The 12,881-nt window shown below is 39.9% G+C and overlaps 1 protein-coding gene across 9 annotated transcripts in view; it reads left to right on the forward strand.

Annotated features, from left to right (window-relative positions):
* The window catches only part of TCERG1 (transcription elongation regulator 1), a 62,732-nt gene that overhangs the window by 35,145 nt on the left and 14,706 nt on the right, over nt 1–12,881 (forward strand). For all 9 annotated transcript variants that reach the window (XR_010731055.1, XM_066272888.1, XM_066272896.1 and 6 more), the window contains 2 exons: nt 7,783–7,901; nt 12,652–12,802. Coding sequence is in view for 8 of the 9 variants with exons in the window: in XM_066272888.1 (XP_066128985.1) it covers nt 7,783–7,901; nt 12,652–12,802 (270 nt within the window). In the remaining variant the exon portion in view is untranslated. The remainder of the gene's footprint in view (nt 1–7,782; nt 7,902–12,651; nt 12,803–12,881) is intronic.

The raw sequence follows: 12,881 nt of genomic DNA on the forward strand, positions 1-12,881 counted from the left end.
AACACACAATTTGTGTGTTGGTCTCATTCTCACCTGAGTTGATGGTCCTATCAAAACCTGTGAGTCAACCTAATTCTTCACTAATCCTGACTATACATTTCATCATCAAATCTACTTTCAAAAACTTTTTTAAACCCAACCTCTTCACTGTTTCCATGCTAACACCTAAATTCAGTCCACCGCGATCAACTCTTCTCTGTGTAGCCCCTAATTGATCTGTGGCCTTCCTCTTCTCTGTCAAGTTTTTTTTTTCCCACACAGCAGCCACTCTAATTCTGAGGTTTCAGTAACAAATTAAGGCTGTGTTCCCACGCTTAAAATATGTGCAGCGCTTTTATTTGTTTAGGGTAAAATGAAACTTTATGATGGCCTGTAAGATTCTATGTATACCCATGGCTGCACTCGCCTTGAAGCTGTTGTCTTAAATTTATTTATTCTAGCCACACTGGTCTTGATATGCCACGAACAGGCCAGTCCGGCACATTCTGGTACTTTCTGTTCCCTCTGCCTGGAGTGTTTCCCCGGTAGTTTGCATAGCTAATGTGTCATTTCATTCAGGTACTGGTCCAGATGGCTGCCGACCAGCTTGTCTCCGCCTTCTTTACTGTCTTCAGGGCGTTCTTAGCTCTTGTTGTCTAAAGTCATCTGTCTCTTCCATCTGCAGAATGTAAATTTTGTGAGGGGAGGAACTCTGTCTTGTGCGTTGCTCTTGTGTAGTTCCTAGAACAGTGCTTAATGTAAATATCATTGAAGACTTTAAAATTTTGATGACTCAGAATATTTCTGGCGCTGAGTGTTAATGAGTTTGTGACTGAGTGACACTACAGGTATATATTGAGAACTAAAATCTTTCTCAAATTTGAGAATATTTTGTAAGCTGATGGTGTTATCTCTTTATTAAAGTTACACTTAAAAAGAGAAAAAGTATTAAGCATTATTCTATTTTAAAGAAAAACTCTGCTTAAAGGTTCTCATGCCTTTTAAGTAGGATTCTTTTCTTACAATCGAAGTGTAAGAAAGGAGAAGCTGACATTGGGTTTAGCATTTATTTTTCAGTCCTTTGTGTGGAGTGTTCTTGGGGGAGTTAGGAAGCAGGAGCCAGTTCAGTGCTGGATCACGTATTTACACCTGATAACTTCGTATCGGAATTCTGCGCTTTGATTGATTGTAAAAAACTAACAATTTAATGCCTAAATGTAATTTTCATATCTTGCAGTTTTGCCTTTTTTTTTTAGTTATCTGTAGACTTATATATATTGATTTTCCTTATTCAATATTTTTAAAAACTTTATTGCAGTGACAGTGGTCTGCAAAACTGCACAGGTGTCAGGTGTACAGCTCAACAGAACATCCTTTGCACGTGGCATCGTGTGCCCATCGCCCCGAGCAGAGTCTCTTCATCCCCATTTTCCCACCCTTGGATCAGAAATGTTTTTATTTAAATTGTGACATTTTTCAAAATAACCAGACCATTTCCATGCTGGATGTTAAGCTCTGGTGTAGGGAGAAGTTATGCTAACATTTCAAAAATTGAAGTACAGTAGAAATATTTTCATAGAGTGTACATTATTCAGAGCTGTGTAAGATTGACAGTGCTCCAGTATGGTACTATATTACTAATATAATTACAGTACTCATGAATGACTGCTGTCCATTGAGGCCAGTGTTTTCTGAATCAGTATCACATTATACATTGAAGTACATAGATGTGAGAATCAAATAATAGAGACCTATTGAGGCCCTGGCTGGTTGGCTTAGTGGTAGAGCGTCGGCCTGGCGTGCAGAAGTTCCGGGTTCGATTCCCGGCCAGGGCACACAGGAGAAGTGTCCATCTGCTTCTCCATGCTCCCCCTCCTCTCCTTCCTCTCTGTCTCTCTCTTCCCCTCCCGCAGCCAAGGCTCCATTGGAGCAAAGTTGGCCCGGGCGCTGAGGATGCTCTGTGACCTCTGCCTCAGGCGCTAGAATGGCTCTGATTGCGGCAGAGCAACACCCTAGATGGGTGGAGCATCGCCCCCTGGTGGGCATGCGGGAGTCTGTCTGACTGCCTCCTCGTTTCCAACTTCAGAAAAATACAAAAAAAAAAAATAAAAATAGAGACCTATTGAAAAGAAAACACAATTCCTCTGTACAGTGAATACTTGGATATCAAATATGTACATTTTTTCCCTGTACCAATCAGTTCTCCCACACCAGCTGGGTGTCCTGCGATTAAATTGAATTCTGACACTGTCTACCAGCAGTTAGCATTAGCTGTCACAGATTAAGGTCTCAGTCCCACAGGAGTGACCCTACTTCAGACACTAATCACAGCTAGTAAGTCCCCAGCTTAACCACACTTCTGTTTGACTTGGCAGCATTTCAGGGGTTCCCATGACCCTCTCTTCAGGTTTATTAATTTGCTGTAACAACTCACAGAACTCAAGGAAGTGCTTGCTTCTGTTTACTGAGTTGTATGATGAAGAGGTCTGTCCCTGTGAGTGGAGGCATGCCCCCTCAGCACAGAGATGTCTTCACCAACCCAGGAGCTCTTGGAACATCTTTGGTGAGGAGTCCTCTGGAGGCATCCATGTGCAGGCTCAGTTTATTACATCATTGACCATTGTTTGAGCTCCATCTCTAGCGTCCTTTCCCTCCCCTGAAGTTGAGGTGTTCTGTAAGTTCCACCCCTCTGTTCACATGGTCTCTTCCTGACAACCAGCCCCATTCTGGTTTCCAAAAGTCACTTCATTGCCATAAATTTAAGTATGGTGAAAGGGGCTTGTTATGAATAACAGAAAACTATTTTCACCTTCACGTATTTCAGGAATGGGATAAGCAATTGCTTGAGTGGTTACAGGGTTTTTTTAGGAGCACTGGTCAGGAACTCAGACAAAGACCAAATATATGTATTTTCTCATATCAAAATATCATTCCCAGCCCTGGCCAGTTGGCTCAGTGATAGAGCGTCGGCCTGGTGTGCGGAAGTCCTGGGTTCGATTCCCAGCCAGGGCACACAGGAGAAACGCCCATCTGCTTCTCCACCCCTCCCCCTCTCCTTCCTCTCTGTCTTTCTCTTCCCCTCCCACAGCGAGGCTCCATTGGAGCAAAGATGGCCCGGGCGCTGGGGATGGCTCCTTGGCCTCTGCCCCAGGCGCTAGAGTGGTTCTGGTCGCGGCAGAGCGACGCCCCGGAGGGGCAGAGCATCGCCCCCTGGTGGGCGTGCTGGGTGGATCCCGGTCGAGCGCATGCGGGAGTCTGTCCGACTGTCTCTCCCCGTTTCTAGCTTCAGAAAAAATACAAAAAAAAAAAAATATATATATATATATATATATATATATATATATCATTCCCATGGTTTTGTAAACTTACATTTTGAAGAATAAAATTCATGCAGAAAAGTTGAAAAATCAAGTGAAATTTCACTGAGTATACCATGTAATTTCCTAGCTCAGGAAAAGAAAATAGTGCTGTATTGTATACTAAAAATTTTGCTTAGTGATGAGATCTTAATGTTAAGTGTTCTTATCACACAAAATAGTAATAAAAGGCAGGAGGGACGGTTTGGAGGTGATAGGTATGTTTATGGCATAGTTTGTGGTGATGGTTTCACAGATGTTTATTTCCAAACTCATGAGGTTAAATATGTGCAGCTTTTTGTAGGTCAATTATATTTCAGTAAAAAAGAAAAAAAATGGAATATTATAGCATCCTAGAAGCTGCCTTGAAGTAGTAGACAGTGTAGTTCTTCGGGCTGTACATATTTTTTCATTATGCCTACAAAAGTGAACTTAGACTAGGAATTGTTTTTGAAACTTTTTTAACATTTTGTTCAAGAGTTAATGTTATAAGAAAATATGCTTCGAATAGAGACTGTAAAGCCAAGTGTATTGGAAAGTATGACACAGATAATTAGGAGAGATTTGGAAGCGTAATAGAACTTCTGGTTTTCTATGAGATGTTCTCAGAATGATTCCCAACCTTGGTGTGAGTTGTGAAGTGTTCTCTAGCTTCTCAAAAGAAATGTCTTAATACTTTTTTTACAATTAGGAAAATATATACTTAGAAAGGAGAGGGTTAGAAACAAGTCTCCCTCTCCCATCAGCGTGCAGATGCTCCATGATTTACTGCGGTGCTGTGTTTAGAAGGTTTGGAAAATGACCTACATGCCTAGCAGGGAACTGGGGAGGTATTACAGATATTTCTGTATAGCTGTGAGAGATTGGTGGGTACATGTGGACTGACCTGGAAAGATGTCTGAAGGTATTGTAAAGAAAACATTTTTTGAGTTTTCCAAAGATACTTGTATGTACATAAAGAGCCAAATAATTCTCTGAGATATGTTAGGAAAATTATCAGAGTGTTGCTCCAGTTTTATTCTGAAGATATTCCATAGAGCCCTGGTCCCCAACTCCTGGGCCGCAGACCGGTACCGGTCCGCAGAGAAAGAATAAATAACTTACATTATTTCTGTTCTATTTATATTTAAGTCTGAACGATGTTTTATTTTTATTAAAAAAAAAATTTTTTTTATTTATTCATTTTAGAGAGGAGAGGGAGAGACAGAGAGAGAAAGAGAGAGAGAGGAGACAGAGAGAGAGAAGGGGGGAGGAGGTGGAAGCATCAACTCCCATATGTGCCTTGACCAGGCAAGCCCAGGCTTTTGAACCGGCGACCTCAGCATTTCCAGGTCGACACTTTATCCACTGTGCCACTTACAGGTCAGGCCAATGTTTTATTTTTTAAAAATGACCAGATTCCCTCTGTTACATCTGTCTAAGACTCTCTCTTGACGCTTGTCTCGTAAGTTCGACAATTATATAATATTTAAAAATGCCACAGTTTTTACGCTGGTTGCATAATTTTATTTTGTGCATTTATCCGTCCCATCCTAACGGCTGATCCGTGAAAATATTTTCTGACATTAAACTGGTCCATGGCCCAAAAAAGGTTGGGGACCACTGCTATAGAGCCTTCTGACTTGCTCCAGTCTGGCTGTTTGCCATCTGCATCTGACACATAGCTCCCATTTGAGGGGATGACAGCTCTTCACAGTTATCGTGGGGAATTTTCTCTACCTCTCTGGGGTTTTTGGAGAATGAGTTGGAGGAGCTTACCTGTTCCCTGCATCATGTTTTCTTGATTTGCTCCCTCTTGATGCTTTCCATTCCTTTAGTGGCTTCTTGAAAGAACATGCATAGGCAATAAATGTTTGAAGCTTTACATATTTAAAAACGTGTTTATTGTATCCTTATTTGGAGTTGCTTGGCTGGCTAAGGAATTTGAGGTGGGAAATTTTTTTCCTTCGGGATTTTGAAGGCATTGCTCTGCTTCTAGTTTTAGTGTTGTTTTTGACTTGTTTCTTATTCCTTCTGCGGGAACATGTAGGGTATTACCTTAGTCTTCAGTGTTTTGAAATTTTATGATTATGCGTGCTGGTGGAAGGGCTTGTTGCTGGTCTTGCTTCCTCTTGCAGTGTGGAAACGCAGTGTCTGTCTATTCTGAGATTTTGTCCTGGGCTAGTCCTCAACGTGTCTATTCTTTTTTTCCCTTGTCTTTTGTTTGAACTTTCTGTATGATTTTTTCACCTTTATTCCCTAACCCCTCAGTTAGAATTTTTATTTCTTTTGTCACCTTTTATAGTTTCTGACTCTTTTGTTCTTTGAGTTTTTCATGTTTTATGGTTCACTATCTTAGTTTTAGGAAATCATTTAGGATTTCTTCTTTATTTAAATGTTCATTTTCCTGCATAGTCTTTGTTCCCACTAAGGGTTTTGTTTTGGTCTATTTTTCATGTTCGAGAGTTGTTTTAGAAGTCTTGTTGATGCCAACTACTCAAGATTAGGATTGAGGCACTAAAACATTGACCCATTTTAGCATTTATTTGGGTTTTTAGGATTGGGGCTTTATTGTAGAGCAGTAGTTCTCCACCAGGGGGCGCTGCTAAACACTACCCACCCAGGTTGAAAATCACTGCTGCAGGGTGACTCAGGCTGGTTTGTTAAGTATCTTCTGGAGCAGGTAAGTTTTCGGCTGCTCAGGTTCTGGATAAGAACTTCTGGTCATCTGGCTGGAGGGCACAGTTCTTGCTGCTTTGGTTCTGAGAGGACTGTTGTAATATTTGGTGTGTAAATGTTTGCTTAATTCTCTGTGTTTTCATTCTGGTATGCCTCATTCCTAATTCTTGTTTCCCTAAGTCCAGATACTGTTTTATCTTCTAGAACAGGGATCAGCAAAGAGTTCCCATAGAGGTCAGAAAATATTTTGGGCTTTGTGGCCATATTGGTCTCCATCACAGTTGTGTAACTGCTGTTGTATAGAAGTGTCCATAGGTGTACGTAAAGGAATGAACATGACTTCAAATAAATCTTTATGGACACTGACATTTAGATTTCATGTAGTGTTCACATATCTTGCAGTTTTCTATTTCTCTATTCAACCACTTAAAAATGTCAGAAGTATTCTTGGGCTGCATAAAAATAGGCAGCAGGCCCGATCTGGCCAGCAGGTCATGATTTTCCTGCTCTGGAGAACAAGCGCTTGCCTTTTCCTGGAGTGCAGGAGGAGCAGGCCCCAGATACATACACTTGGCGGTGGGGGGGAGGGGATTTAGCGATGGTACTGCTTACGCAGCCTGTCATAGCAGTGCCCCCCCTTACTTGCACGGTGTCTGAGCCGTTGAGGATTCTGTACTTCAAAAAAAATGGTTCGTTTTCTTTCTTTTTTTTAAACACTTATCCAGTGACTTTAGTCATAGTAGGTAGAGTATGAATTCTTGGTCTTTAAGAGAAAAAAGTTTGTTTTTCATTAATTCCTTTGTTTTCTTGACTGCTGGTTTAGGGTCAGCTTTCTCATGTCTGCCAGATTCTTTACTGCTTGTCCATCTGCTTTTCAATTTCCAGAGTTACTGTTTCTCTTTTTCCTGTTCCCTGTTCTTGTGACTTTAAAACAGAAATTCCTCTCCTGTCATTTAATTAGTGTTTGTAGAAGGCAGGAAATGGATGTGCATATTCAGTTTGTCCTTCACTGTACTTTATTAAGTGGGTAAAAATATTATGGAATAGATGTAAAGCATAGTTATTTTGGTGAAAATTATGTCTCAAACAGAAGTAAAGAAATAAATAAAATTAGATTTAGTACCATTAATGTTTGTTCTAGAATGGGTTTGGGAGGATTGTGATTTCTTTTAAACATTTCTAAATTGCTTGAAATTTTTTTGAGAGGAAAGGAGAGATGAGAAGCATCAACCTATAATTGCGTTACTTTAGTTGTTCATTGATTGCTTCTCATACATACCTTGCCCCAGGGGCTCCAGCTGAGCCCGTGACCCCTTACTCAAGCCAGTGACCTTGGGCTTCAAGCCAGCAACTTTTGGGCTCAAGCCAGTGACTGTGGAATCATATTGATGATCCCACACTCAAGCTGGCTACCTCGAGGTTTCAAACCTGGGGCTTCAGTGTTCCAGGTCTACACTATCCACTGCGCCACCACTGGTCAGGCACCTGAAGTTTTTTAAATAAACATATTCAATTTGTAATTGAGGAAAATAAAAATTAAAGGGGCTTTTTAACATTTTCCCTATTCTGAAAGCCCAGGCATAGGGTTGTATACCTCTGTGATACTGTCACTGGCACATTAAGGTGAGCCTTGCTGTAGGTAATCTGCATGTAATTGAGTTACCCATATTCTTCTGATTATAGATTGGGCAGAGCTAGTGACTTAGTATTCTTTTTATGTTCCATAATTTGGGAGTTAAATTACCTGTATGAAAGACTAATTTGTCAAATTGGTTTACTTTTGTGATAGGTATTTGATCAGTATGTTAAGACCAGGGCGGAGGAAGAACGCAGGGAAAAGAAAAACAAAATAATGCAAGCCAAGGAAGATTTCAAAAAAATGATGGAAGAAGCAAAATTTAATCCAAGGTATGTGATTTGTTACTGGCAACTATCAAAATACGTGTTTTCTCAAAAGATCAGTTTAAAAAAATTATATACACACACGTGATATTTTGAAGATTTGGATATGAAAAACTTTTTCCCTTTTTAATCTTTATTCTTAACATACGGGGGGGGGGCAAAAGATAGGCCTACAGTTCTTCGTAAAGAAAATAAAGCAATACTTAATAAATAATGCGAGAGGAAAGTGTTTCGGGTACTGACGCGGTAGACCTGCTCTGCCCCACCCTGCGCGTCCTCGGAGCAATCCCTGGGGCTCTGCAGGCACTGGGTTTCAGTGTTTCCCTGCGGGAAGAGTTTTCTTTAGAAACTGGTAAATTGTAGAAAGTCTGTCCCTGTCTTCTTACAGTTTTACACATAATAAATTGCAAAGCAGGGACATTATTTTGATTAAAATAGTGAAGGACCTTTCAGTTTTCTAAGTATCTAGATTATGGTTTTCTTTGATATTTTCAGTTGCTTGCTAATGTGTACTGAATATATGTAATGGACTGAAAAAATGAGACATTTTAAACATGTGCTAGCATCATATGTAGTAGAAATAATAGCATCAATGTTTGGGTATTTTTTGTGTGCGCTTAAAGATATATATATATATATATACACATATATGCACCTAAAATGTTTGTGTGTATGTGTAAATATGCACATGCCTACTATCTCATTCAGTCTTTAAAACAGCCGATATCATTAGGTACCCATATCATATCTATTTTATAGATAAGGAAAGTAAAGCATAAGCAGATTAGGTAACTTGCCCAAAGGAATGTAGGATTTCATCCTGATCACAGTATTACACAGCATCTCTGGGCAGGGAGGGCGACTCCCTTCTTTACGCATTAGCTGTGGGAGTCGGGGGTTGTGGGCTCAGAACATGGAGAAGTTCTAAAACTAGAGTGGAATCATGGAGTGTCTGCATTAAGTGGCACTTTTTATTAAAGTTCATTTTGTATAAAGTTATTTTGTTAGTGGATATGTGTTGTTTGAGAAAGTATATTTGAAATTAGAAGAGAAATTGTGGCATTAATATAGATTTCAGAAATTAAAACTAGAGGACTTGTGGCCGTGAAGAATGTAATATTCTTCAGGGGGTATGGAGTTTCAAACTCCAGTGGGGCTTGAGCTTTTTCTTAATCCAAAGTGTGAGGTGAATTCATGGGTCACAGTAGTTGAAACTGGGTTGTAAAGCACATTTCTAGAGGCAGGTTTGGAGATGCCATGCTGAAATACTTATAGGTAAAGTCTCATGATATCTACAGTTTTTTTGCAAATGAGTCAGCAAAACATATCCATTTATTAAAATCCTTTATGTATCTGGGAATAATTGAAACTCCAGAGGTACTGTATTTTCCTTCTGAGGTTTGATGAATGAGGTCGTGCTGTATTTCAGTACCCCCCTGGTGCTCTTTTGGAGCAGACAGTTGTCAGAGTGATCTGTACATGCTGTTTACTTCAGACAGTAAAGCTATCTGGTACATAAGTAGACATCCTATTACGTGTGTCATTGTGCTGTATTACTGTATTGATGCATTTAATGCTAGCATACATTAGGACCAAGTTTGGTAAGTAGCAGAAAGTAAGGAGGAATAACATAAAGTTGAGAAATTACTGTCCACTGGCCTTTCTCTCTGAATAGGGGAAGACTGCCTTCACAGAAACTCTTTAGTAGCGTTTGTAGGTAAAAGGCAGTGGGGTTTATGCCAAGGGAAAGAGTGAGCTGGGAAAATTACTTAACTTCAGTGCCTGTGTCCACTATGTCTTTTCTTTTGTAATGGACATTCCAGGTCAACTCTTGATCATTGTAATCTCCCCCAGCCCTTACTGCCAACCAATATCCACTCCATCCTTCCCCCAACAAAAAGGACTCTTACACCATGTCTGTTATAAAATAGTGCTTTTTGGAGTTTAGAGATGAGTCAGATAGAAACATCTCTGGGAACTTAATGCTAAAATTTCATTTTAGTCTGTCCTGGTAGAAAATATTATTTTACCTATTATAAAAAATATAAGTAAGTGTAAAATAATTGAATTCTCATTTTTTACACGTTAATTTTATTTTATTTTTTTTTACAGAGACAGAGTCAGAGAGAGGGATAGATAGGGACAAACAGGAGTGGAGAGAGATAAGAAGCATCAATCACAGTTTTTCATTGTGACACCTTAGTTCATTGATTGCTTTCTCATATGTGCCTTGACTGGGCCTTCAGCAGACTGAGTAACCCCTTGCTCAAGCCAGCGACCTTGGGTCCACGCTGGTGAGCTTTGCTCAAACCAGATGAGCCCGCGCTCAAGCCGGCGACCTCAGGGTCTCGAACCTGGGTCCTCTGCATCCCAGTCCGATGCTCTATGCACTGAACCACCGCCTGGTCAGGCGTTAATTTCAAATTTTTAAGAAGCTTTCTTCTTTCATCATGGTATTGCTTTTTCTGCCCTAAGATTAAAAGGCAAGGTGCTTGATTTATCGTGCAAACAGATTTAATGGGCTACTTGTGATGTTTTTTCTGGGGTACACATTATTTCAACTTAGAGTTTTGTTATGGTTATGTATACATTGCACAAACCAGGTTTTCATTATATCCTGTCAAAAATGAATTAATTAAATTAGATACTGTGAGTAATACAAATTGCATATAAAAGATGATTAGAATCTGACTTTGGTTAGCAAAACGTAAAAAGACTACATATTAGCTGAGAGTGGTATTCCTGATCTTTAGTAGTTGTTTTAAATTCTGAAGTTAACTAGCCAGTTTTTTTTTTCTTTATAATTCAGGCCTATAATCTTTGTTTAATTTGCCTCATTTTTTCACCTCTAAAAACATGCTAAATATGGGAGATTTATTATGAGAGAAAATTCTTATTATATAAGGTAAAAGCTTCAAATACTAAAATATGTTCAAACATATGAAATCTTTGTAAATGCCTTTTATTTATGGAGAAACTTTTTTTATACATACCCTCATTAGCTCTCATTTAGCTCATCTTTATATTTAGCCTCTGGGTGTTTGCTGAGCTTTTTGGATTTATATATTGATGTTTTTCATTAAATTTGGAAGGTTTTTGGTCAGTATATTTTATGCCCTGATTCACTTTTTTCTCTTTTAGGATTCTAATTACACATATATCAAAGTGTTTGGTATTATTCACATGTTCCTGGGACTGTTCTCCCCTTCCGTCCAATATTTTTTGTGTTCTTTTGATTAGATCATTACTACTGCTCTAGCTTTTAGTTAGTGACTCTATCTTCTATCTCTACTTTCATGTTAAGCCTATCAAGCGAATTTTTCCTGCCCCTTTCTTTTTTTTATATTTCTCATATCTCTACTCTTTAATTCTTCCATTATAATTAAATAGTTTTAAAGTATTTATGTACCTAGAACAATATCTGGGTATGTTTGGTTCAGTTTCTATTGGCTTTTAAGGTTTCCCTATGGACCACATGTTTCTTTGTATATTTAGTGATTTTTAATTGAGTTTTGGAAATTGTGAATAATGGGTAGAGACTCAAGTCTGTTATCTTCATGTGAAGAGTGCAAATTCTTGATTTAGCAGGCAGTTCAATTACTGGCTCATCACAGTAATTTTACCTTTAATTTTATGCTTTGTTAGTGTGGACCTCAGAAACTGGAAGGTATCTCTCCTAACCTTTCTGCTTTGTTTCCCTTATGGATCTTTGAAGCTTGTTTTCCTGATACTGTGTTTATTATTTATTTATGTTTTACAGGGACAGAGAGAGTCAGAGAGAGGGATAGATAGGGACAGACAGGAACGGAGAGAGATGAGATGCATCCATCATCAGTTTTTCATTGTGGCACTTTAGTTGTTCATGGCTTGCTTTCTCATGTGTGCCTTGACCGTGGGCCTTCAGCAGACCGAGTGACCCCATGCTTGAGCCAGCGACCTTGGGTCTAAGCTGGTGAGCTTTGCTCAAACCAGATGAGCCCGCGCTCAAGCTGGTGACCTCAGGGTCTCGAACCTGGGTCCTCTGCATCCCAGTCAGACGCTCTATCCACTGCGCCACCACCTGGTCAGGCAATACTGTGTTTATTTTCTCCTGCAGCTCTCCTCGGTCTCTAATGTCTCTCTGTCCCATGTAACAGCTTGTTACAGGGAGTGGTCTTTTTCTGCTCTTGCACAGCTCGGCCTTGGCTATAGACTCAGGGAACCCTATGGGGTAGTCTTCTGGGGCTCCCTCTCTCTCTCCAGCTTCTTTTTCTGGTATTTTAGCACCCAGACTCTTGCTACTTCTAGCTCATTGGGACCATTGTACTCTGCTTGTACCCTAGCTTTACATCTTGGGAAATGGTGCCATGGCAGAGGGCAGTGGGGCTTGCCTCAGTTGTACTCTACCTCTTTGTTGTCTACTGCTTGAAATCAGTTCAGTAAGAGTTACTCCACCATGGGCAGGACTCAGCCTCATCTCAGGATGGAGCTAGAGGAGCTCTTAAGTCTCTTAAGCACACACGTTCTTTGCTCTCTGCTGTGTGTGGATCTTCCTACCACCAATCTGATAGTAAAACAGACCTCTAACGACATTTTCATCCTTTAGACCTTTTTACTTTCTGTATGTAGATCGTTGTTCACTGTTTAAGCAGATGGTAGGATTCAGTGTCTTTTTTGGCACATACTCTTGCTGGAAAAATGGTATCTTCTGCTATGCCTTTTGACAAGCAGAAGAAATAGCTCTAACAAAGTTAGCACACTTGCCATTTTGTTACAGAGCTACTTTTAGTGAATTTGCAGCCAAGCATGCTAAAGATTCAAGATTCAAAGCAATTGAAAAGATGAAAGATCGAGAAGCCTTGTTCAATGAATTTGTGGCGGCTGCGAGGAAGAAGGAGAAAGAAGATTCGAAGACCAGAGGCGAGAAGGTAAGGTGGCTGTAGCTCCAGTGGTCTGATCGACGGTGGTGTTAGTGGGGAGGGGCCGTGCTGGGGCTGTTTCTGTCTC

This window comes from Saccopteryx bilineata, chromosome 4 (genome assembly GCF_036850765.1).
Source record: "Saccopteryx bilineata isolate mSacBil1 chromosome 4, mSacBil1_pri_phased_curated, whole genome shotgun sequence".
Lineage (NCBI taxonomy): Eukaryota > Metazoa > Chordata > Mammalia > Chiroptera > Emballonuridae > Saccopteryx > Saccopteryx bilineata.